Genomic DNA, 27,557 nt, shown 5'->3' with positions numbered 1-27,557 from the left:
TCCGCGCCCATGGTCATGCTTGTGGTTCATGTCTGAGCTGGTTCTTTGCCGGGCCTGTGACGGCCCACCTCCTTGGGTTGGGATACATGGCGGTTCACGATTGGTCGGTGTGATTTTGGGTTTATCAGATGGTGAAGCATGAAGAAAGCACATCCCTGTCCCATTTTTTAGGACAAACTCCCGTGGAGACTGGTGACTACAGTCCCACAGGTCACAATAAAGCTGTTAGGGTGGAATTGTCAAGGGCTGGGGATTCCCTCGACAATTCGCCCCCTCAATCATCTGCTCAACAAGGAAAAACCGGATATTATTTTTTTAATGGAGACGAAAATGAAGAGAGAAAAGCTTGATGTTGTACAGCAGAAGAGAAATTTCACTGGTTGTGTAGCAGTGGAGCCTAGAGGTGCTTCTGGCGGTCTGGCCTTGCTCTGGAAAGACTCTATCACTCTAAATATTCTGAGTTCTGATGCAAGAATTATGGATGTGGAAGTCACTGTGGCTGAGCACCCTCCTTTTTTTCTCACGTGTGTGTATGGTGGCTCTTTAAGGCATAAAAGAAAAGAGGTGTGGGATCGCATTACTCCCATAGGGGGCATCGACAAGGTAACTGGCTTTGTTTTGGTGATTTTAATTCTTACCTTGCTTGGTATGAGAAAGCATCTGGATCCTAGCAAAACTCACGAGATCCTGATACCTTTTAAGAATTTCTCAATTCTTGTAATTTCATTGATCTTGGGTTCCATGGTCCCTCATATACATGGAACAACAAGAGATCGAAATGGACCTACAAATATCAGAATACGCTTGGATCGTACTCTTTGTAACCCTGAGTGGAGACAGAGTTTTGGAGAAGCAGTGGTCTTTATGAAGCTGGCAGTGAGCTCCGATCACAGTCCCATTGTGGTGGATACCGAGGGAGGTGTGCCTCATGGTCAAAGGCCATTTAGATTCGAATCCATGTGTCTAAAGAACCAGGACTGTTGAAATGCCGCGGTGAAAGGATGGTCGATTCCTATGGCAGGACCAGCGGTGTGTCAAGTGATGGGGAAAATACAGCATTGTCGAAAGGTCTTTAAGAAATGAAATCAAAAGGTATTTGGAGTGGTCTAGGACAATATCAAAAAATCAAAGGAAGAGCTGGAACATATTCAAAGCCTCCCTATGTCACTCTACTCTCAACGAAGAGAATCTCAGGTGCATAAGCTTCTAGAAGAAGAGATGTCGAGACAAAAGTTTTGCATTGCATGGCTCCAGGGTAGAGATCAGAACACATCCTTTTTTCACATCTCAACCTTACGGGGACGTCATCGCAACAAAATTATGAAGCTGAAATTCCCCTCGGGCCAATGGTCTAACTCGGCTTCTGATGTCTCAAACATCTTATGCGACCACTTCCAAGCTCAATATGCATCCGAACCTGTTGATAATGCGGCCTTAATGTAGGTACTTGATGCTGTTCAGCCTATTGTTACTGAGGAAATCAATGAAATGTTATGTAAAGCTCCCACTTTGGAAGAAGTTCGGGTTGCTTTATTTGCTATGGCACCATTAAAATCTCCAGGCCCAGATGGGTTTCCTCCTATCTTTTTCCAGCAGTACTGGGACTTAATAAAGAGCGACATTTTCTCTTATGTTGTGGATTTCTTTACATCGGGGCACATCCTTTTGGATTTGAACAAGACTTATGTCTGTCTTATTCCAAAAGTGACCCATCCGGAGTTGGCAGAGCAATTCCGCCCCATCAGCCTTTGTAATGTGGTCTTCAAAATTATTACCAAACTAGTGGCAGATTGCTTGCATGGAGTCCTAAATCAACTAATTGCACCTTCCCAAACAGCTTTCATCCCCAACCGTCTCATCTCTGATAACATCTTAGTAGCGCATGAGATCTTTCACTGCATCAAAAACACAAAAGAGGTAAAGATAAATTTCTAGCCTTGAAGTTAGATATGAAGAAAGCATATGATAGGCTTGAATGGTGTTTTATAGAAGGCATACTCTTAAAGTTGGGGTTTTGTAATGACTGGGTTAATTGGGTGATGACTTGTATTTGGACTATTTCCTACAACCTTCTTATTAATGGGTGTATTAAGGGTGTCGTATCTCCCTCAAGGGGTATACGGCAAGGGGACCCTATCTCTCCTGCTATTTTTATCTTATGTTCTCAGGCACTCACAGTGGTGGTAAGACAAGAAGAGATCAGGGGTAACCAGCATGGAGTCAAAGTGCGGCATAGAGGTGTCCCTATCGCCCACCTCCCCTTTACCGACGATTGCCTCTTATTCACACAAATTTAACTTGGTGAAATTCAATCCTTGAAGCAATGTTTGGACCTCTACTGCAAGGCGACGGGTCAGGCTATCAATCTCCAAAAATTGAGCCTCACATTCAGCCCAAATACATCCTTGAAGTTTAAAAGATGGTTTCCAAGAGTTTTGAAGGTCCCCTATGGTGATGGCCCTTCAAAATATTTGGGGCTACCTATTGACTTTGGGGCCTCAAAGGACTTGTTCTAAGAAGTCAAGGAGAAATCTCTTAATAAGATTCAAAGCTGGAAGGAGCATCTCCTATCACATACCAGAAAGGAGGTACTTTTGAAGGCTGCCATCTTCCCTATGGCAAATTTTGCTAGCTCCCACTTCAAAGTTCCTGCATCTTTCCATGAGTCTGTTAGGAAGACCTCATCCGCCTTCTATTGGGGGGAGTCTGAGAAAGGTGCAAAAATTCATTGGATATCATGGGCTAGGCTATGTAGGTCAAAAAGCAAAGGTGGTTTGGGTTTCAAGGATTCTAGACTCCAAAATCAGGCTTTACTAGCTAAGGCATCTTGGAGGTTGTGGGAATCACCAGACTCCCTTTTGGGTGAATTTTATCAAATCTATTTACTTCCCATCGACAGACTTTCTTTATGCAAGATTAGGAAACAAGCCCTCGTGGGGCTGGCAAAGTCTTATAGAAGGGAGGAAGGTCTTGCAGGCTGGATTATTATGGCAAGTGGGAAATGGTATTCAAATTAATATTTGGGAAGATCTATGGGTACCCTCCTTACCAGGTTATAAACTCCAATACCTTCGCCCTCTGAACTGCCACTCTCATCCGTTGCAAATCTTATTGACCCTGGGAACAGGACTTGGCATATAGATTTTCTATAACTTTACTTTCAACCTTCCGATAGAGAAGCCATCCTTAAGATCCCTCTTAGTTTATTTGTGACTGAGGATAAGCAGATTTGGGGACCATCGCCGAATGGTATCTTCAGTGTTTAATCAGCCTATCGAATGTTGGTGAAGGATGAGAAAGAGGCTCAAATGCATCATCATCAAGGATGCATTGTTGGGATCTTGTTCCAGATTCTATTTGCAAGCGTATCTGGGCTATAAGAACTTTACCCAAGATAAAATCCTTCATTTGGTGTGCATGCAAACGGATTAGCTACTGGAGAAGGATTAGCTAACCGAAGGGTTCCTATTGACCTGGTTTGCGCCAGATGCGGAGTGCAAAGGGAAATAGTACGTAGGACACCTGCTCTTTGAGTGTTCATTTTCCAGAGCAATCTGGTTTGGAAGCTCTCTTACGTACACTCCCTCCTGTACCTCGGCTCCAACTCTACATGATTGGCTAAGTGATTGGGATGTACTATTTCGCAAGGATAAATGGCTAGCCCGAGAATCACTTGCGAGAGCTTCTTTCATATGCTGGTACATTTGGCGTGCAAGGAATGACATGGTGTTTAAAACTAAATCCTGGACACCTACAGAGGTTATTTTAGTTGCAAAAAGGGCATACAATGAATACACTTCTGCATTGGCAACCCCAACAAAGGCTCATGCTCCGACAACAAATGATAAGGCCTGTTGGACTCTCCCTCCCGTTGGTGTGATGAAGGCAAACTGTGATGCAACACTTACAAAGGATAAAACTAAAGGGGGCTTGGGGGTTATTTTCAGAGATCATAGAGGTGTTCAAGTGAAGGCCCTTTCGATCCCCTTTTATCTCAGTTCAGTTCTTTAAGGGGTAGCAGCGGCAGTTCGAAGTGTTGTTATTTAGGCTCTTGAAGATGGACATCAACGATTGCCAGTGGAATTAGATAGCAAGGAACTTCTCTCTTTTCTCCTCGACCCTAACCATGTACCACCCTCTGAGGCTGCAGTCCTGATTGGGGACGTGAGGCGTTTGGCTGCCTCTTTTGAGTCTATTTGCTTTCTTTGTATTCCAAGGGATCTAAACTCTATCGCAAATACCCTGGCTAGGAAGGCCCTATCCATCATGTGTAAGACAGATTGGCCGCTTACCATTGTGGCTTCATACCCTTTGCCTAAATGAAGCCACTGGCTGTACACATGCTTTTAATCAATAAATTTATTATTTACCAAAAAAATATAGAGTTATAGACTACTGAATTGAAGATATATATCCTCCCCACCTTGCAAGGTAATCTCACCAATTTGGCCTTCTTAGCTGGACGATCATGTGGAGTATTTTTGCCTTAGGTTTAGTATGTCTTAATTTTGGAAAAAGATCCAACTTGGGAGCAAGGAATTGGAAGCCGCCACCTATAGTTCAAGGGGGACAATTTTTTGGGGGATTATCTCCTATAATTTATTTCTTTTTCTTTAGCGATTTTTTGTGCGTTGGATCCGCTACACGATTTGGGTACCTTGCCTAATTTTTTTTCTTTTATTTTATGATGTAATTTATAATTAATCCTAGCCATAGATTTATTAGAAGTAGAGACTTGAGATTTAGGGTTTTCATTTTTTTCTATAAATATATAGTTTGGGTGGGAAATAAGATAGTGATTGAAATATTGAATTTGACTCAGTTGATTTTTTTTTTAAACCACAAAGAGTTTCACTAGTGTCTAAAAGAATTATAGTTTTTCCCCTTTGTGTTACCTTTTTTTTTTTTTTTTTTTTTTTTTTTTTTGTGTTCATATTACGCGAATACAGTCCTAGTAGAGTGTGTTCTTGATTCTTCCAAGTCATAGCTTCCAACAAGGTTACATTAATTTCATAGTATGACTCACTAGTTAAAAAAGGACCGCAATGCTTCTCCTTCATTCATCTGTCAATTTTTTTGTGTTCATAATTTTACTAATGTCTTCATTTAGTCAGATCGTAGAAATAATCTTTCCATCTTTCCTTAATGTCCTCATCCCTTTGTACTTACCATCCTTGTTATTAATACATATATGGTCAAAATCCCGACTCTTCCTTTCCTTCATTTTACATATATCTTAGAGATAGTTTTTCCCCCTTCCGCTGTGCTCAGATTGTTATAAGGATATTGATATTTATCTGCTCTTACTTTTTCTACACCCTTCTAAGCTTTATTTCTGGCAAACCTATACCTTTTTAAATCCTCTACTTATTGAATCCTTTGTGATCTAAAAACTAGTTTTCTTAGCCTTAATGGTTGTTTATACCTCATCATCCCACCACCTTGTCTCTCTAAAGGAATGACGTTTTTCTTTCGATTCGCCTAGGACATATTTAGAAACCTTCTTAATTAATAGTAGCAATCATCTAATTTCATCGTATTTGTGTTTCAATCAAAATCCCACATTATTCGTTTGACCAATTTATCAGTAAGATCTCATTTTAAGTTCCACCATTTTTCTAGGGTAAATAAGTTTCTAACGGTTCGGCGGAATGAGACACATAGCTATGGCCACTAATCTATGTTGTGTGGTTAGGCTTCCCCAAGTACAACCTTACAATCCTTACATAACAAGCTATCAGACCTACTTAGAAGGAAATCTATTTGGCTACTATGATGCGCACTGTTGAAGGCAATTAAATGCTCCTCTCTCTTTTCAAAATATTTGTTTACAATGGATAAGTTAGAAGCCATAAAAAAATCTAACAACGAAGTCCCCTCCTCATTCGTCTCTCCAAAGTCATATCCTCCATCTATACCTTCATAGCCTCCACGATCGCTCCCAACATGTCCACTCAGATCACCCCTTATAATCTTTTCTCTTTAACTAAAATCTTGTAGTATGTGTTCCCAAAATTGTAACTTTCTGCTTTCATCCAATCCTATTTGGGGTGCATAAGTGCTAATTATATTGACAATATATCTCTTTCTCCAACACAAGCTTGATAGATATAATACTATCACCAAATATTTTAACATCCACCACATCATTCTTTAAATCTTTAACCACTATTATGTCCACTACACTCCTAGTACTTTTATCCCCTATAAACACAAGTTTAAAGTCATCCAACTACTTAGCTTTTTTACCCTTCCACAGCCTCTTAAATACAAGTATAGATAATATATTTTGACACCTTGGGAGAATGTCTCAACGATGATAATTAGGGTTCAACTGGCTTCCATGTCGTCCGAATGACAAAAAATGATCGTTTTCCCCAAACCTAATTTTTATACTCAAACCTTTCCAAATAGATCCAACATTTCTAAGGTAGCCTTATTTAACCCTTTTGGGCATGTGCATAAAGTTTCACCCAAATCCATAACCGTTTACAAAAATGACCATTTTGCCCTGATATTTTCTCGGTACCTGAAAATCCTCATTTTGAACAAAAATTATTCAATTTAGTCTCATTTAGAATTTGAGCTTGTGTATAAATTTTCATTCACATCCACTGACATTTGGATTTTTCACTTAGTACAAAATAATTTTGCCCTGGGCGATTTCTCAACATCTAGACCCCCTGATTTTGGCCAAAACCCTTCAAATAACTTTTTAGTTTGTTTTAAGCTTGTACATAAAATCCGATTCAATCCAATGTTGTTTGGGCCTCGATCGGCATGAAGTATCATTCTATAGATTCCTCAATTTTAGTGCATTTTTGGTGGACCTGGTCGTATTGGTCATACAGATGGAAAGTAATCAAAGAGAGCTTAGTGACGATATACGGCGCGTCAAAATCGACTTTATGGATTGGAAATATTAAATTTTAATTTATGGCCTTTAAAAAGGAATCTTCTAAAAATATAAAAATTAAAAAGTATTTTCGGGCCAACCTGGGTCTACCCGAGTCAACGCGGATCACCCCCATTGTTATGATGTTATACAAAGCCAGAGCTTGTCCAATGCCATTGTGCAACTTGTGCTTTTGGAGATTGAGGGACTGATATATGTCCCTAAGAGCGTTGAGGGTGAGGCAGAGAGTTTAGACATTTCTTTTGTTATGATGTTTTGAAATGTTGTAATACGATACAATAGAATTAAGTTTCTACATTTATATTTCCATGCTAATCTCTAATAGAGAAACATATAATGGGGCAACCCTAGAATAGAGTGCTCAAGTCTACCCATAGTTATGAATAAGTAACGGTAAAAGTGGGTTGCATAATATTAAAATATTCACAATAAGCATGTGAATATGAAAATGTGATATTTAATTTATTCAAATTAAATGGAATCTCTCTCTCTCTCTCTCTCTCTCTCTCGTGAGCATAAAAGCCTAGTTGTACATTCTATAGCTTTTGACCACACGAAAGCTATCTTCAACCGTCCTTTTCTCTGAATTCACATACTGAAGGTGACAAGAAAAGTTAGAATCAGTTAAGTTTATAAGGGGGACAGATACATAAAATCATTATATATGGATTAAGAAATTTGACTTGGGTTAGAAGCAGTGGTCCATTAGATTCCATGCAAAATATGATTAGCATTTTGTTAATCTCTAATAGTTATGAGTCATCATATATATATATATATATATACATATATATACATCTAAAATTTAATTATCTCTTTGATTCTACTTTTTTTTTTTTTTTTCTTGCTAAGGATCTACAAAATTGAATTATAAAATAATTATTAGAGAATTAAAATCTAGGCATACCTAGACGAATAAAAACAATATAAAAAAGTACTTCAAACCCCTTCCTTTGGAATTGCCATCAACAAAGGAAAGAAGCAAACAAAAAACATCAGGAAAATCTATAGAAACCAATAAAAATTAAAGATAAACCTATTTAAAAATTTACGAAGAAACAGTTTTTGTTTTTTTAAATCTGCTTGTAACTTTCTCAGGAGATGTATAAAACATGGACCTTCCTAGGGTATTATATTGCATAGAGGACATTTTTTCCCTTATCTTATTTAAATTCACTATTGGAGGGCAACTTTTTGGTTTTTCAGCATTCTTAAGTTATACCTTTTTTCGGGTTAATAAAATATATTCGACGAAGCCCAGAATTCCCCCTCCACCCCCACTCAAAAAATACATGAAGTAAAGAATAATAAAAAACTATAAAAAAAAAACAAAAAGAAACATGGAGAGAGCTCCTGAACAAAATCAACGGCCTTTACTTACAGCCGAATCAAGTAGGAATGGAAATCTGAAGAGGAAACAAGGATAGAGCCAACCCAGAACAGCCATAAACCTGGGACCACATCCCTACTAACCCCTTACCACTATTGCTTCTTTAGCAAAAGAAAAAGATGGCCCAAAATAAACAATCACTTCGGCCTACTCCTAGTAACTCTATCAATCAAAGAAGGGCGAAAACTAGACGGTACAGGATGCATGGTGGCAGGTGTTTGAGTATTCTTGCGGTCATGAGGTGTCGCTGCTTCACGGTTAGAAGAATTATCCATCGGAACCTTAGATCCGACTGCTTTAGTACTGTTTCTCCACCCGCGGAGGAGTGGGAGGGGAAGAAGGGGGGGGGGTGGGCCCTGAGAAGAGACCACAAGACTGTTAGGTTCAAAGATTCCCAACAAATAGTTATACTTATTTGTTGGGCCAATTGAGAGTTTTGGAACTTTTATGTTTGGGATTTCTTATCGACATCCCCTATGATGTCTCTCAGTCACTCTCTAGTTAAATGGTTAGAAACATTTCATTGATATGAATTGGTTAACCGATATTATTGCCTAATCAACTGTATGTCCTACAAGACACAACCCAAATTGGACTTTTTTTAGGATGCAAAAATGAAATAATCTGAGATTATAATTTATCTATCCATTGTTTCATCAATGCTGTGATTGGGATAGATGTCGACTTGGTGGCAAAAATGCATTTACAATTTATCAATTTCCATCAACAGTCTCATTTCTTCTTAAGGCTCAATTTGAATCATGAGAGTCCAAACAGCTGTTAATATTATTCTTTTCATGTTGAATGTGTTGACGATGAGAAGCCCAGTTGGAAGATTAGACTCCCATCAAGGCAACTAAACTGGATTTCTCAATAGAATTTTAACTTACCGGCTTTAGATTGAGGTCTTCATTCCTATTTGTTGTAAATAGGTACAAGGGTAGAATTGTCATATTGTCTTATAGGGGTAATTTGGTCTTGTACTCATTCTAGAATATTCTACTCCATATTATAAATAAAGAGGGCCTGGGCCACATGAGACACAAGTCATATTTTCTCAATCTCGAACATGGTATCAGAGGGGGATCTCCTTAGGGATCCACAACCTTAATTGCCCCTTCTCTCTCTCTCTCTCTCTCTCTCTCTATTCCACTTTTTTCGTTACTCTCCATTACTGCCCTCACCAAAGCCTCCATCTAGACTACCTCCACCTGCAAACAGTGCCTCCCTCCCTTTTGACCTCTCCCAATGATTTCTCTCCACTTCTAGTGACATTGTGAGTCAGCGGGAGGTAGTGCTACCATCACCTCCACCCTCGGTGGCTCTCTTTTAGGCCACCAAGGGATTTTTCCCTCTTCCGTGATTCGACAAGCTCTGTCGTGATGCATTAAGAGAGCTGCTTCGGTTTTTTCTTGTTCTTCTTCATGGGATTGGTTCATGCATGATTCAGCCCCTTGTTGGTTTCTCAGTGGCAATCCCTGCTTGGTTGGTGGTGAGTTTTAGGGCCAATCCTTGCTTGTTCAATTTTTTTATGGAGACCTATACAATTATTTTGTCTCTCTTGTGATTAAAAGCCACACGCTCTATTATGCCTGAGACTTCTGAGATCTCTTTTGCATTTATTTGGATGAACGTTTCTTCTTAGGTAAATTATTTTTCCGTCCCAACATGTTCTGTCAAATTGGATGGCATGAATTATATGGTGTGGTCACGCTCATGTTGTATTTCTTTCCGCTGCGAAGCCTATTTTTGTCTTGGCAACTCTTGATAAATGGGAATGTGTGCTTTCTCTGTTATGGATTTTCTTATCAATTTCATGCAACCACAAATTGTTCAGGGCTATCTCCTTGATTCAGCTGCCAAGATTTGGAAAGCTGCCCAGAACACATACTCCCAAGTTGGAAATGATGCCCAAGTTTATGAACTCCGCAAGAAAGTCCAAGAACTGAAATAAAGGAACTTCCTCTGTCATAATATTATGCTGAGTTACAAAATGGCAGGAGTTGGATTTTTATGAAGAGTTTCAAGATACAAACCAACTGTTGATGCAACCAATTTCAAAAAACGTGAGGACAAGCTACGAGTTTGTAACTCCTTGGCAGGCCTTAATATTGAGTATAATCAGCTCCGTGCATAGGTGTTGAGCCGTGAAAATTTTCCTACTATTGTGCAGACTTATTCTATGATTCAGCTGGAGGACAGCAGTCATTCTGTTATGCTTCCACAACCTACATCGGCAACCTTAGAGTGATCAACCTTTTTTCTGGTAACAAGCCCTTGGTGAGACCTCACGGACTGGTACTTCCTTATCTGAGAAGCCTCTGATGAAATTTGAATATTGTGGCAAGGAAAGCCACACTAAAGAATATTGCTAGAAATTACATAATCAGCCTGCTTATGCTTTTGGTCATGGTCGTGGTCATTCCAACCCAACCCAGGCCAAGCACACCGAGATAGTCGAACTTGATTCTCCTGCTCCTGCTGCACCCGGAACCTCTTTGTCTCCTGATGAGCTCACTTCCTTTTCTCATCTTATTTCTCCTGTGGATCAGCCTGCATTTGCTTCTCTTGCTTCTGTTGTTGAACCTACTGCTCCTCACAATGCCAATTCAGGTATTGATTTTACTGGTCTTGGTACATCCGTTGCATCTGCTCCTTGGACCATCGAATCCAGCGCGTCTGATCACATGACTGGTTTGTTTAACCTATTTTTTTAATGTTCTCCATGTTTTGATAAAGATAGGGTTCGAGTAGCTGATGGGTCTCTCTCCCCTATCTCTGGAAAGGGATCCATCAAATGCTCTCCCTCCTTGTCCCTTTCCTCTGTTTTACATGTTCCTAATTTTTTTACTAACCTTTTGTCCATTAGTAGTCCTACTTCCAATCTCAATTGCAAAGTCACATTTTTTCCTTCTCATTTTGTTTTTCAGGATCTGGTAACAGGGGCAATGATTGGCTCTGGTAGGGTGCATAATGGTCTATATCTGCTTGATCTACGGTCTCTGGTCAGGCTCTTCAGACAGTATCTCCTGTTGCTTCGGACTTACTTGAGTGGCATAGGCATTTAGGACATCCCCCATTAGGAACATTAGCTCGTCTTTTCTCTTCTTTCAAGCATTGTAAATCGAGTGGTTTTTTCTATGAGGCTTGTGTTTTGGCCAAACAAACTCGATCAGTTTTTTCTACTTCAAATAATAAAATTGCACTTATTTTTCTTTAATATACTCTGATTTTTTGGGCTCTTCTCATTGTACTTCCTATTACTGACTTTTTATTGGTTTGCCACTTTTATTGATTGTCACTCTAGAATTACTTGGATTCATTTGATGTAGACCAAGGGTGAAGTTTTCTTTTCTTACTTCCAACAATTCCAACGTATGGTTTAGACCCAGTTCATTGCCACAATTAAGTTACTTCGTAGTGAAAATGGTTGTGAATACATGGAGAGCTCCTTGTTGTCATACCTTTCTGCCTATTGGCATCCTACATCAAACTAGTTGTGTTGACATACTTGCCCAAAATGAAGTTTCCAAAAGAAAGAATCGACATAATTTAGAGGTTGCATGCTCTCTTATGTTCGAAATGCATGTCCCTCCACAATTTTGGAGTAATGTAGTGTTAACAGTGACATTCCTCATTAATCGCATGTCATCTCATCTACATGATTTTCGTTCTCCTCTTGATGTTCTCCAAGGGTCTTCTGCATTTCCCATGCCTGCTAAGATCTTTGGTTGTGTCTGCTATACTCGTAATCATCTTCGCATGGGAAACTTGATCCTCATAATCTCCATTGCATTTTTTTAGGATACTCTTCTACGCAAAAGAGATACAAATGTTATCATCCTCCTAGTCATCGTTGGTTTGTGACAATGGATGTGATCTTTCATGAATCCGTGACCTACGACTCCACGACTCCTCTTCAGGGGAGTCTTTCACTATTTCTCAAGAAGATGAGTCGCCTCTGCTCCCACCCTTAGTTCCAAATCCTCCAGAGATCGCTCCATAGGACACTCCTTAGTCTAGACTAGAGATGCATGTCTATGTTCAAAAGTAGAAACAGCCCATTGCACCTACCCTACCAAGTCAACCGTCACCTTTTGATCCTTATTGGGTCTTACTTTGGAAGATAATACTTGTCCCTCTCTTGTTGTTGATTCCTTGGTTGATCTCACACTTGATTTACCTACTATTGTCCGAAAAGGTACTCAATCTTACACAATCCACCCCATTGCTCAAGTTGTTTCTTATGATTCTCTTTCTCCATCCTACTTCGCTTTTGTGTCTTCTCTTTCATCTGTTTCTATTCCCAAGAGTCACTAGTAGGATTCTCTTGAGGAGTCACAATAGAAGGCAGCTATGGTGGAAGAGGTGCAGGCTCTATAGAAATGATATGTGGGAACTTGTTAGTTTTCCTCCTCATATGAAAACTGTTGGTTTTAAGTGGGTCTTCATCGTGAAGCAGAAGGTTGATGGTACAGTTGACTGATATAAGGAAAGACTTGTTGCCAAGGGCTTTACACAAACATATGGGATAAATTATTAGGAGACTTTTGCTCCAGTGGCTAAGCTTAATACTATTCGTGTTCTTCTCTCCATATTTGTGGCTATGGGTTGGTACCTATAGTAATTAGATGTTAAAAATGAAGTTCTTCATGGGGAGATTGAAAAAGAGGTATATATGGATGTTCCCCAGGTTTTGATTCTCCTAAGACTCAGGTAAGTCTGTGCAAGTTGAACGTGTGTTATATGGATTGAAGCAGTCACCTCAGGCCACCTGGTTTGGGAGGTTTTTTCAGTGCTATGGTGTCTGTTGGCTATACTAAAAGCAATGTTGACCATACACTGTTTATCAATTGATTTATTGGTAAGATTGTTGTTTTGATTGTTTATGTGACATTGTTGTCACTGGTGATGATGTTGATGAGATTACTCGCCTCAAGAATTACTTGGGTACCGAATTTGAAATCAAAGACTTGGGATAACTTCGCTATTTTTTTTGGCATTGAGGTGGCCAGATCTACCTGCAGTATCTTCTTGTCTCAGAAGAAGTATACTCTTGATCTTCTATCAAAGATAGGACTCTTGGGCTACAAACTGGATGACACTCCTATTGATGCAAATGTTCATCTCCTAAGCAAAGAAGGTGAGCCTATGCATAAAGGAAGATATTAGTGCTTGGTTTTTCGGTTAATTCACCTTGCTCATACTCTTCCAAACATTGCCTATGCTGTCAACTTAGTTAGTCAGTATATGCATGATCCACAATCCACACATATGGAGGTAGTTTATCGTATTCTTCATTACTTGAAGTCTGCTACAAGTTGTGGATTCCTTTTATCTCCTCATTGTCTTCTTCGGGTTGAGGCTTTTACTGATGCTAATTGGGTTGGCTCTCTTGATGATCGTCGATCTACCACAGGTTAAGGCACCTTTGTGGGTGGTAATCTCGTTACTTGGAGAAGTAAGACGTAGGTTGTTGTGGCTCGTTCTAGTGCTGAAGTGGAGTTTCATGCTATGGCACATGGCATTTGTGACCTCTTATGGCTTTGTGGGATTCTGCTTGATCTGGTTGTTCCTGTCACTCTTCGTATGATGCTCTACTGCGATAGTAAATCTACCATTAGCATTTCCCACAATCCAGTTCAGCATGCTAGGACTAAACACATGGAGATTGGCTGTCATTTTATTAAGGAGAAGTTGGATTCTGATCTCATTTGTGTTCCCTTTATCGCTTCTCATGATCATTTGGCTGATGTATTTAGTAAGGAGCTTAGTGGTAGGACTTTTCATTCCATTGTTTCCAAGTTGGGTATGTGTGATATCTGTGCACCAACTTGAGGGGGAGTGTTGTAATGGGTACAAGGGTAGAATTATCTTATTGTCTTATTGTCTTATAGGGGTAATAAAGAAGGCTTGTGTCACATGAGACACAAGTCATATTTTCCCAATCTCGAATACTATTGGATTTGAAAATTGAAGCTTGAAGATTGACGCTGTAATTCCCATGATGTCAAGGTATGATTATATTATCTAATGTAAATCATGGCAATACCTTCTATTTGGGTCTTCTTGGACTTTTGCAATCCAGACTGATCAGCCTTATATACTCAGGTACCTTTCTTTGATTTTCAATTAGTATGAATGGGGATTTGGTACTTAATGTACTAACCTCAACCTTTATCTCTTGCTTTGTCGCGTGAAATCTTGCATACCCAAATTCAGGAATCCTAACTAAGCTCCAACTACCAACCTGGTCCAAAGCAAAGAACATAGATGACATCAATTACAAAGCATTCTTAATTTAACATACTTGTGTATATATACATTAATAGGAAATTTTCAATTGGAAAACGAAAATAAAACCAAAGAATTGAAAGAAGAGATGGAACCCATTAAATTACCTTGCTAGGGAAGTTTTCCAGTTCAAAGCCTGCCATTCCAATGACTAGATGAACTGGAGCATTGTAATTTATATTATCATATGTGTCAGTTCCATTGGCATCTTTCGTAGGCATGGCCTTGCAGTCATTTCGGTAAACCGCACACATTCTTTCATAGTTATGAACATGGCCCCAGAGAGCTAGATCCACCTGATTCATGTTGACAACTGAGTCATTAATTTTCTGAATTAATTAGCCGTGTTAGATTATATTGAGTCTCTAAAACCATGGCCTGGTCAATGTAGATTTTAAGTTAAAAAAATTTATTGAAAAATCGGAATATCGCAACCTCGGATCACCTTGCTGCAAATGTATCATTTACTTACCTTGTTTTCCATTAGTAAAGGCTCTACTGCTGTGACAAACCTTGGATACGCATTTGGAATTAGTCCTCCTGGTATTGATGTATACATAGGTCGGTGTCTGCACCAGAAAATATTTCAATACATAATATTTATGACATCAAAAAGTGAGAAAGAGTTGTCCTAACCTATGAAACCAAGAAAATATAGATTCGAATTAATAAAACTGAAGACAAAGAGAACTAATCAAATCACTAATAAAAGTGCAACATAATTTTGAAAATTTAGTTTCTTTGTTTAGAAAATGTAAATTAAGGTTTTCTAGTTGTTGATTATGCTATTATTGTTGTTCTTATAACTTCTGTTTATACTTTATAGAGCTTTCCTCAGGGAACAACAAAAGTCAGCCTTAGAAATATTTAAACTTATGTTGTTGTCTCATAATTCTCATGCCACCTACCTTCTTAAAATTGAAGACCCAGATATACTATGCTTAGGTGGAATGCGAGTCAAAAAAATTTCTTATAAATAATCACAAAAACATGATCTGATAGATATTAATGGATGTGAGCATCAAAAGCAAGATACGAGGATAAATATTCTAGGATATTCTTTATATTCAGGTATGGAAATTGTTGTGGTTGAGTGTCTTATATTCTATAATGGTTCACATAATTATCATTGGTTATGTATTAGTAAGTGTAGACATCACATTTTGACACCTTGGAAGTGTGTCTTGGCAATGATGGTCGAGGCCGTAACTCGTGTGGTGACTGAATGGTAAGAATTATCAAATTACCCCTACCCTCTTTTTTGTAATCAAACCGTCCAAAATATAGCCTAAACCCCTAAGATAGCTTTATTTAACCATTTTAAGCCCACATGTGAAATTTCACTCCCACCTGGCAACTTTTACAATTTGACCGTTTTGCCTCTGACACAGTTCTCGGTATCTAGACTGCCCGATTTGGCCTAAAACACTTTGGATAACATTATTTGGTCATATTAAGCTTTTACGTAAAGTTTAGGCCAATTCATTTTATCCCTAGCACGGTTCTTGGTATTCGAGCCATCCGATGTGACCCAAAATCATTTAGATGACCGTATTTGGTCATATTGTGCTTACACGTAGAGATCATATCTGCGCCTCCCATGTATAGCTTACCCTATATTTTATTTCTATCACTATCACATATGATAATAGAATCCTAGTCTATGTAATCTTTCTCTTATCACATCTGATTAGATTCAGCACCCTATTAGGACTCTTGTTTCCTCTTTTGTAACTCCTTATAGTTGTGCTATTTAAGTAGCACTCTCTCTTGTAATTGTTCTACTCAATGAAATCAATTCATTTCAAAATTTAGAGAGAGAGAGAGAGAGAGAGCAAGAGAGAGAGTGAGAGAGAGAGAGAGGGTTTGTTCATGTTTACCCTGTGAAAATTAACCAAGGAGTTCTTGATCGATCAACTGAACTCAGATCCTTTTCTATCCATTGGTACTGTAACAATTTTTAATTTTATTAGAATGCTATTAAAATGAAATACTTGAAGGAATAAAACATCATAAGAAAGAAAGATTATTCAATATATATATATATATATATATATATATATATATATATATATATATATATATTACCTGTTCAGAATTGGGGCTCCAATCATGCTCAGTAGAAATTACAGTAAAATGAACAGGACCTTGCTCTATGGAGTACCATGGTTTGTCCTTATCAGTTGTGGGCATTGGAAAATATGTCTCATACACTACTCCACATTCTCCTCCCGAGTCTGGTGTTATGAAAACCGATCCTGAGTCTATATAATCTCTGTAAAATTATTATTATCAAACAATATAAACTCCATATGTAGTTGTGACAAATAAGAAGAAGAAAACCTAAATGAAGGTGAAGGTCTAGTACCTCTCATGGTTTCCTATTGCAGTCATGTATGAAACATGAGATGCCAATGGGCCAATTTGGTGAAGGAAGTAGTCCCACTCCACTAAAAATCCTGTTGCGTAGCTTATGTCTCCTATGTGGAAAATAGAATCAACATTGCCTGATGCAACTTCTTCGGCCATGGCATCTACAACTGATATTGCTCCTGGCTGATCATTTGAAAAATATAACCTCTAATATGAGAATGTCTATATGTATATGGACTAGAAACGAAGACTGTACAAACATTTATAGATGTAATGATCTGAAAATAATTATGAGTGAAATCTCTCCAGTTTGGGAATAGAAAATTTCAGATTATTACCTGAATGTAGTGCTCAATGGAGCCATCACGGGGGGCTTTGCCCATGTCACCAAACGCGAGAAATTTGAGCTCAGATGACCCTCCGGCTGGCGGGGTTCGAAATTGAATTTGATCACTCCAACCTACTGAATCACTGGATTACGGAAATTACTATGTATTCATAATATAGAATTACTGAGTGAAAAAACAAAATCGTAATGTAGAATTACCACAATGTTTCCGAAAAAATTAGTATGCTCCTTGCAGAAAATTATCTCTTCCAGTTCCCTGCCCAGCCCTGTTCCCCCAATGCCTGAAATAAAGGAGGTAGACCCCACTCGGGTAGAATGTTTGGGCAGGGTAGGGTTAGGGTGGTCCTTCCCCCCCCCCCCCCCGCCTTATTACAGGCACTGAGGGAACTGGGCCGGGCAAGGAAACATTTCCTGCTCAGTAGAGATATCTTTCTTTTTGAAGTGTCATCCACTACTACCCCCAAATGTTAAAAGTAGTATTGCAACTTGGGCCTTTTTCTGTTTGATCTTCATAAATCGGGCTGGTTTGCATTGGGGTACATTGGGTAATAGGCCCAAGTTGCAATACTACTTTTAACATTTGAAACAGGATTTAACTTAAGGATTCAATTCAAGCTAGCCATCCTTAAATTCAGGTTGGCTTCTCCTAATTTCTTATCTCAATCCATAGGTAGGTTGGAAAGCCAGCGAGACAGGCAATATTAAGTTGGGCTTGGGTACTTGGACCTGAATTGGGCAGGGATTGATTATCACAGACTAGGTTACACATCAAGGGCCGGTCTTCTTGTTTTTTCTTTTTTATTTTTAATAACAAAAATATATTAAAAAGGAGAAACAATAATACCTTCCATATCTATAGGAATAACAGGTTGAAGGTTGAAGCCCTGTCATCACTGCGGAATGAATGTAGCCAGGGTCATGCCACCCAAAATCCTCGGCTGGGCTCTTTATTAGAGAACCTACCAATTTAATTTACACCAAATAAACAAGTCCATTTTCTACCAAAAAAAAATATATATTAAAAAAAAAAAAAAACAAGTCCATTAGAAATAAAAAATAAATAATAATAATAATTATTATTATTATTATTGAGAAGAAAAAATGCTACATGGACACATGCGATGTGCTGCTTTTGTGCCCGGACATGGGAGAGAGTTGAAATGATTGACACCCCCATGAAAAGATGTAATTTTTTAGGGGCACGGTGGTCATTTTGCCTGCCCTGTGTCTAATTTTCTCTTTATATCCATAATAGCAAAGAAAGTGAAGATAATCGCTTGAGTTTGAGAACAGTGGCTTATTGCCGACCTATAACTCGAAATCTGCCAACACCAACCAGCCCTATATTAACGTGTCAATCTATGATTGGATTCCATAAAAAGAAAGAATTTAAGCCAACCATGCTTGTATGGTAAGAACGAATGGAAAGATTATGAAGGCAAGCAACAATGCTTATTTGTCCATCATGAAATGGTTCATTGTCACCATCTAACAGAAACCCGTGATGGCTACACTAGTTTGGTAAAGGACAATTAATTTTGAGCCAATCATCCTTGTATGGCATGGATTATTATAATTTTATGGTTTCGGTCAAGAAGCAAATGTGTCCCATGGTTATTTGTCTTCTATTTGGGCTTGCGTTTCCCCTAAGAAATGTATTTTTGAAATGAATAAGATAAGTTTTTGAGTAAGTTAATATTTCTAAGAGGAATGATGACCCATGACAATAATGCCATTAAGAAGACTTTTTTTTTTGATAAGGAGCCACTAAGAAGACACTAAAAAGTAAATAGGAGTGGATTTCATGTCAGTGGCCTTAGAGGGGCTCGAATATAGATCTTCTCCAATGACATTTAACCACCACAGAGTCGATCTCTTACCATCCATGGGATGTGGTCCCCACATCCTAGAGGTGGTTCTCACACCCCATGGATGGTAGGAGATTGACTCTATTGGTTAAATGTTATTGGAATGGATCTGGATTCCGGACTCCTAGAGATCCTTGGACGGTATTTGTACAAGAACACGATTCAGTCTCAGAAATTTCCTAAGATAACCATTAGAGCATTTCAAAATTTATCTCTATTTTGGAAGCATTCTCCTCAAAATTTTATTATGCAAAGTCCAAGGTCTCTCTCTCTCTCTGTGTAAGGAATTTAGAAGAAGATGCATTAAAGGGGAAAAGGAGAATGCAGAAGGCAAGAGATTAAGAACTCACTGCACATATCTTTTTGTGTAAAAGTAGTTACTTCTGATCTTTGGAATTTCCCATCCCCATATTGAACTTGTTGAGGTTCTTCGTCTCCACTCACCCAAGTTAATCTCATCTGCTCTAGAACACAACACACATAAATCTTATTAGTTCACATCTCTATGGCTATAACCACAATTAATTTCTCATAAGAACCTGAATTACCGATTCTCCAGTAGAATCTATGCTTGAGAGATGACCATACAAGGGACTATTTGGATTAGCAAAGCTCACAGGCCCTGTTTGTTTTAACATACAAGGCCTATCGAACCCTCTGGTGAAGAACACAAACTCTATATCAGTTCTGATGTTAATTACATGAAATGTTAGTGAACCAACACATGTTTTCAATACACATCTGCCCTCTCTGTATCTCTTACATTCCTGATTCTTACAACGAAGATAATCCGGATCATTGCTCATGAATTGGGCCTGTTAATTAGTTCCAAAATAATTAAGATCATAAAGTTTAATCTGATTCAATTATTCATAACCTTCCAACAAATTCTTAATTGGTTTTACCTTTACAGGATAATGACATAGAAGAGGTAATTTACTATAATCTCCAGTTTGAATGTAGAATGCTGCACTCAGAGGACAATCTTTAACACTGCACAGAAAATCGAAAGCCCTAATACTAAAAGAAGGGGGAGGAAACAAATTTGAATGGCCAGAGAATTTAAAGGAGTCTTTAATTTTCACTAACCTGGAAGAAGAAGAAGGAGAGATCATGGCAATCCAATCTGAATGTGAAGGATGCAAAACACCACTAACAGTAATTGTTACATTTTCATTGTCTGAGAGTCCAAACCCACTTCCGGTACTGGTAGAGACTTCAAGAAATGGATTCAGATGAAGACAATTTAATAAAATTTTTCTATTCAATAGCTTAAACTCTGATATTGCAGTGTAGCCCTCGAATTCTGCTATGGAGTTACTAATAATTTGAGAAGAAGAAGAAGAAGAAGAGGAGGAGGGGGAGTAGTAGTAGGAGGAGAAGAACCACGGTGACAATGTGTTCCATAAGCCAAACAAGAGAATGAATAAAAAGAAGAAAGAACTGAAATTGAAAGATAGAAATGAGAACATAATTAAAAGTAGAGGAAGAAGAAAGAAGAAAGAAGAAGAAAAAGATTTAGGTTGTTAGATAGCTTGTTTTGAATTCCACAACAGTGATATTTGATTCAACATTTAAGAATGAAGCATGAAATTTGCCACGTTGTTGTTTATGGAATCGTTTAAAAAATCTTGTATGTCTGTTTGAGAAAGATTTTGGGGATTATTAACTAAATACTTCCTCTTAGTTTCCATGACTTTGATTTGTTTGGTAATGGAAAGCTTCATGGCCGGGAATCTACTTTTATAAGTGGATTATATTTATTGTAAACTAATATGATGCAGTGGCATCTTAGACTAGTCTTCATAAAATTATTAATACTAAATGATGTGTCACTTCACGTACCCATCAATGCTTTACTATCTGAACCAGCAGGAACTTTCATGAATCCCCAACTTGATGGAATATCCGCATATTTGATTCTTCTTTTTGTATTTTTATAGTGGACTGAAGAGTATTAATTATGGGAGAAGGTTTTCTGTGCGGGAGTGTAGCCTATGCCAGCACTCCCATGAGTCTATTTTTCTTTTTTCTATTTGAAAAGACACCTCTGCCCCCTTATTTTGAGTAGGAGAGAGATAGACACATAGGAATGTTAGCATAGGTTACACTCCAGGCCAGAAACTACTTCCCATTATTTTAATATATTGGAGAATATTTGAGTTATGCTTTGATCCTTGCAAAGTAAATATATATATATATAAAAAAAAAAAAGAAAAAGGAGAAAGAACATCACCTAGTCGCGCCAGACACTCCTTCCCTACGCCTTGATATAGGGGCGCACGAGATGACCATCGCATACCTGGTCATTTCCAGGGTTTCAGTGGGTGTAATGGTCATACCGCATGCCCATGTGTTAGGGCGCAGGGACGGCTAGGTGGCATTCCCTTTCCCATAAAAAAATATCATAGTACATTCCAAGCAGCAATATGTGTTGTCCCACTCGGGCTTGCCCGTGTGTGTCCTAGTCCTTTTATAAATTCCTGTGAATTAGGGGTGAAAGTTTGGCCTGATCAGCCCAACCGCATCTTGTGCTCGAATAGGCATTGGGTTGAGATACATTGGCCCTGATGGTAGGTTGGGACTAGGAATTTATGGTGCTAAGTTAGGTCTGGGCTAGGCTAAGGTCGAGCCCGACTCGGCCCAACTTTGTTTTCTTGTCCTTCTTCTTTTTCTTCTCTCCGGTCCGACCCAGCCTAGCCCAGCCCCAACATCTCTTAAATTTAATCCTGGTTAATTTACACTATGATAGTTGACCCCATTAAGTTGGGATAAGGCTATGTTATTAAGTATAACCTAAAATCGGCTGATTTCATCTAGTTCATGCATATTACTGGATGGAAAAAAGTTTTGCACAATGTCAACTCAAAAATGAAATGTACACCCCTTCACATATCATTTTTCAAGTGAGGGGGTGATATGTCATAAGTGCCCTCCCCTATTTCCAGATTCCAAAGGGGGTTCCCTCATTCACCTGAAACTACACTTGGGTAGTATAGGGAACCCTCTCCCATAATAGATATATAATGGTACTTTAGTAGGAAGGTACTCATATCATACCTTAGTAGCCCTCGATACCTTAGGTTAATAAAAATAGAATTTCAAACTATATGGTTAAAATACCTTATCTAAAAGGTCAGCCTGATAAATATTAAAATTTCAAAAAAGCTTGATATGAACAAAAATATGCAAACCAACAACAAAGGAACATAGCACCATAGTTGTCACACCCCATGCCTCAAGGCCAATTAGGGTCAGCTCGGCCTGACTGGAAGGGCAGATTAGGGTTGAATATTTTGGCCATGAGTTAAGGTCAGGCCAGGCCAGGCCTGAGACCAGAGGACTCATAATTGGGCTGGGATTTTAAAAAGCCCGGTCCAATCCTGTTGCAGCCCTACCTATGATACTATGAATTTGTATAGGCCTTTATCCTTAAAAAGAAAAAAGAAAGAAGATTGGTCAAAATTCAATTGCACTGACCCAATTTTTTCTACTCGGTTTTTAATTGGGAGGGTGTGAGAAGACAATAAGTACACAAAGCGTTTGAAGCTACAGGTTCCAAACTACGAGGTTTTAGATATACACATGCTTAGTCTAGAAAAGAGATGACTTGGTATCGGATTGTCTTTTGCCACCGGTGGCTATGGTTTGACGTATTGGTATCGGATCGTCCAATACTACGGATACTTTACGGTTTTGAAGGTGGTCAATATCGTAGCGGTGAAACATTAAGGAAATAGGGTAAAATAGTAAAGATAAAAGGGTAATTTACACATACCACCCTTGAGGTTTGACAAAAGGATAATTTTACCCCTCAGTTTCAAAAAGTTCCGCGTACCCCCCTGAGGTTTACAAACAGTAACAAATAAACCCATTCTGTCAGTTCATGAGTAACAGTGTTACAAATAAGAGGTGAACTGACAAAATTACCCTTACAAGAAAAGAAAACAAAAAACCTACAACTCATCTTCCCCAGATAGATTGGGGAAGATGAGTTGCAGGTATTCCAGGTAACTCAGATACCAAAAGCCCTGAAATCCATAATGTCTTTCACGGCTTTCAAGTAAAAGGACTTCAAGAAAAAGTCCCAAAGCCACTTAAGAATAGATTAAAGGAGAGAGAAGACAGTGATTTAGAACCTTCAAAATCATTTATGGTTTCAAGAGAAGAAAAACCAAGTGTCTGGACGGATCTTTTTTGTTTTTGTTTTTTTGACTGGATATACCATGGGTTTCACAGATGCCTCAAATTCTTAATAAAGAAGTTCAGGAAGATCAAACCCACTTGGAGCTAGGCACAAAATCCACCACCAAAGCCTCAGATTTGCTGAAGATCTAGAGTCAGTCAGATTTGCATCTGAGAAACCAAGAGCCTTCTGGATTGCAAGTTGTTGTGAAGGGTATGGTAATACAGGAGAGCAAAAGGAAGGTTGAGGAATGCATTGAATGGTGAGCATACATCATCAATCAGGAAGCTATCAACATTGCTATTGGAAGATTCCAGCCTGGGAGAAGCATCTAGCTTTAGAATCTGCCTGAACATTGCTTTTGCTGCCTCATTCACCAGAGGCTGATATTTCACTAAGAGAAATACCAAACCAAAAAGAACAGAAACCAGAAATTTCGTGTCTGCATATCCAATAGATTAAACCTTAGATTTGTTCACTCAACAATCAACCCCTGCCCTTACGGTGCTCTTGAACTCCCTTGAACCACCGTCACCTAGAACTCATCTTGAACCACCATCGCCTGCACATCTCTGCTCACGAATCCACATCCACTGTCAAGTCTTCCACCAAATCCAGCATCTCCATCTCAACCTTCAAAGCTGAAACCACCATAAATGCCCAAAACCCTAGGGTTCCATGAGCAATCCCGGTTTCCACCAATCCAACAACGCCCAAAACCCTAGGGTTCTTGAGCACTGGTTCTAAAGCCAAGTAAGCTTCTCGCAATTTCACTTCTTCCTCAACTAAAATTACCCCATTAGGATTTCTTTGAAAATGACAACAGGATTTTAAGTTATAAATTCTAAAAGTCTTTCTCATCTACTTTTCTTTTTTTCATATTTCAGGTAACGGGAAGTGTGTTTTTCTGTCAAGGTGAGTCTTAATTGATCGATGATTTCTTAAATTTATGGGTTAGTTCTTGTTGCTCTAACAGATGATAATCTGTGGTTTACTTGGATGAATGATGATGATGTAGCTCAGTGCTGCAGGCAGGGCCTTAGGCATGGCTATGGAGTATATAGGTTCTACACTGGTGATGTTTATGTAGGAATGATGTTGAACGAAGGTCTTCCGATGTCCACCGGCGACATCACCATCATTCCCTTGCTCGGAGTTAGTGAGTAAATTACAAGAGTTTGAGGCTGCAACTCATCTTCCGATGTCCACTGGTGATGTTTCTTGCAAGGGTAATTTTGTTAGTTCACCTCTTATTTATAACACTGCTAGTCATGAACTAATGAAATGGGCTTATTTGTTACTGTTTGCAAACCTCAGGGGGGGTATGCAGAATTTTTCAAAACTAGGGGATAAAATTATCCTTTCGTCCCTTAGGGGTGGTATGTGTAAATTACCCAAAATAAATTTTAAAAAAATAAGGGGTAAACTTGTCAAATACGATAGATCTATGCCAATACCATATCATAAAATTAATTTTGAAGGTAACCCATACCCGATCTGATACGGTGCACTATAAGTATGCTCACAAGGCTTGAACCTATAATCTCCATGTGTTTCCCTGAGTAGTGGTGTTGTTTTTATGCTTATGGAAGGAAAAGGAGAGTGGTCAAACACCTCCCACAACAAAACCCACTGAAGGAGGGTCAATTTATTCTATCCTGGTGCTAGCTAGGGGTGTGTGTTGTCTTTCACACATTTGTGCAAGTATACCAATCCAGGTCGGTCGATAGTGTTTGTTGGGATTTTCATCCTCTCAAGTGCAGCGCACTGCCCAGTACACCACACTTAAGAATCCAACCATAAAAACATGGGCAATGGTGTCTTTTTATCCTATCAAGTGGTGGATGGACGGTTGTCTTTTCATCCTCTTTGAATTTTTTTTTGGTTGTCTCCCCCTCATGGGCATGTCCATGAAAGGGAGCTAGTGTTGGGAATCCCTTTGGGCCTTCTTTCTTCTCTTGTATGTGGTCTTCCTGTATAGTTTGTTTTTTTCCTTCTCAATAAAGCGATATTACCTATCCAAATATAAAAAAAAGTGGTTCACTAGGCAGTGCGCCACACTTAAAAGGATAAATTTCCGTGTTGTTTTGATACCTTATAGGAGGGACATCCATGCCTTTTCGATTTTATCCACTCAAGTGTGGCGCACAAAGTAATGCATCACACTTAAGAATCCAACCGCCCACCCAACACTAGAAAGTATAAAAAGATGCCACTGCCTTCCCTTTTGTTACTTCTTTATTTTTTCTTTCCTTCTTGTTACAAGTTACAGATTTTCAATGCTCCAAAGTTGTTTTTTAGTTAAGCACAACTTTTAACTATCCCGAAAAGATAAGTTTGAAATTGCATGACTGCCGCAAGAGCCTATGAGGGGAAATTTATTCTCTCAAGTGCGGTGCACTGCCCTATTTACCACACTTAAGAGTCCAACTGTTCACCCAATACTTGAAAGGATAAAAAAACGCTACTGCCCATGTTTTTACGTTTGATTCTTAAGTGTGGTGCTGCACTAGGCCGCACTTGAGAGGATGAAAATCTCCTATGATGTTATTTTATCTTGAATTCTGATTCACATATTTATGGTTACACTATAATGGGTCTATAGTCGTTAACTGGTGCCATTACTCAGTCCAACCATCGTTCCTAACAAATAAAATGTTTCTAGTTGCACAACACATATCTACATACGCAAGATCGTATTGTACAAGTCTTCTACAATGAATTCACATTACAGTTTTGTCTACAGTGCCATTTAGATAAAGTATATATATCAACTACTTTGTCATAAGTTCCTACAAACATTTATTCTGAAATACAAATTAAGCCTAGGAACAATTTCAGGAGATGAACATAAGCCCCTGTGTTCCAAACAGCTCCTCAGCAGATCAATTTGAAATATCAGTTGCCACTCCACATGTACAACCCCAATTAACCATGATGGTCTTGAACGAAATGTTCTCTGTCGCATTAATGAAAACTCTCTTCCATTTCCTCCCTAGAAAATTACTTATGACTAGAAAAACTCTCTCTCTCTCTCTCTCTCTCTCTCTCTCTCTCTCATACACACACAAAGCTCAATACCCAAAAGTCTTAACTTCTGATGATGCGGAAGCGATCCAAAACCATCTTGGTGCTTGCACTCACAAACTAAAGATAGCAAGATAAAAAGAATCAAGTAAGTTCATGTTGATGAGGAACACCGCCTCCAAACAAAATAAAAACTAAAAAGTTTGGATAGGTTAAGTTTGCTAGAATTTCAGTTCACATATTTTGATGCTTTTCCTTCTATAAGTATTGTTATTGGTGATAGATTATGTTTTGGTTTTCAAAGGATAAAATGATAGTATTTTACTGGATTTCATTTGAGAGTTGTGTTCCATTTGTATCTTCCGTTTCAGGGATAAGGCTGGATATCATCCATTATAGTATTACTTTATATTTATTTTGTGTGTGGCCAGGACAAATGTTGATTAGATTTAATAGCAAGAGTGCATATATATATAAAGCTCTACTGAGTTCATTATCCATTTTATATGCTAGCAGTAGGGATGCATGTTGAAACATACACTAGATGTGGTTTGATTGTAGGGTATTGTTATAAGCCCAATTATTTATATTAAGTTGTCCAGTTGCATTTGGATACAGTGTAGGTTACCTGTGGGTGCTAAGAAATCATTAGGGTCTCAATATTTAGGGACTGGAACAAGTCAAATGTCTTGAGTCATGGGAGTGACTGAAACATCATCTGTTGTGGGTGCGGCTTCTCAGTTTCATGTTGGGAAAATTAGGGATGGGTAGATGCTGAGGTCTGAGTGACTATTAATTACTTCATGCACATAGACAAACTATCGAAACACATATTTTTTTCATGTTGTGGATGCTTGCTTGCTTTTGTTAGAAGTGCTTTTCAACGTGATGGGTATACACACCTGATAGAGCCTTTGACAGTCAGGCTGGGGTGTGTACATGACTGTTTGTATATGTATGCTACCAGTGAGGGGCCTCCAGCAGTGATTGAGATTGTTGTGCTTAAGTGAGGGCCTCCCAGCATTATGTACATCAACTCTTGGCAGCAATAGTCTGTCACTATAGTTGGTTGTGTGTGCTTGAGACATGGTTATCAGACTGGTTGTTTGAGTGTTTATGTATTTGAGAAGACTGCATTAATGATTGTGGAGAGT

General features: G+C 38.7%; 1 protein-coding gene across 1 annotated transcript in view; it reads right to left on the bottom strand.

Annotated features, from left to right (window-relative positions):
• Nucleotides 1–7,426: 7,426 nt before the first annotated feature.
• LOC122643437 (probable inactive purple acid phosphatase 27) overlaps nucleotides 7,427–27,557 on the bottom strand; it is a 32,257-nt gene continuing 12,126 nt past the window's right edge. Inside the window, exons 3-15 of the mRNA XM_043837058.1 lie at nucleotides 20,280–20,296; nucleotides 20,096–20,183; nucleotides 19,739–20,005; nucleotides 19,541–19,649; nucleotides 18,167–18,281; nucleotides 17,312–17,444; nucleotides 16,969–17,156; nucleotides 16,689–16,875; nucleotides 16,481–16,548; nucleotides 15,073–15,169; nucleotides 14,708–14,896; nucleotides 14,476–14,556; nucleotides 7,427–7,511 (exon numbers count right to left, since the gene is read on the bottom strand). Coding sequence (XP_043692993.1) covers nucleotides 7,440–7,511; nucleotides 14,476–14,556; nucleotides 14,708–14,896; nucleotides 15,073–15,169; nucleotides 16,481–16,548; nucleotides 16,689–16,875; nucleotides 16,969–17,156; nucleotides 17,312–17,444; nucleotides 18,167–18,281; nucleotides 19,541–19,649; nucleotides 19,739–20,005; nucleotides 20,096–20,183; nucleotides 20,280–20,296 — 1,611 coding nt within the window. The 3' untranslated portion in view covers nucleotides 7,427–7,439. The remainder of the gene's footprint in view (nucleotides 7,512–14,475; nucleotides 14,557–14,707; nucleotides 14,897–15,072; nucleotides 15,170–16,480; nucleotides 16,549–16,688; nucleotides 16,876–16,968; nucleotides 17,157–17,311; nucleotides 17,445–18,166; nucleotides 18,282–19,540; nucleotides 19,650–19,738; nucleotides 20,006–20,095; nucleotides 20,184–20,279; nucleotides 20,297–27,557) is intronic.

Source organism: Telopea speciosissima, chromosome 10 (genome assembly GCF_018873765.1).
Source record: "Telopea speciosissima isolate NSW1024214 ecotype Mountain lineage chromosome 10, Tspe_v1, whole genome shotgun sequence".
NCBI classification, from domain to species: domain Eukaryota; kingdom Viridiplantae; phylum Streptophyta; class Magnoliopsida; order Proteales; family Proteaceae; genus Telopea; species Telopea speciosissima.
Note: the sequence above shows the minus strand (reverse complement) of the source record. Positions and strands in the feature narration are given on the sequence as shown.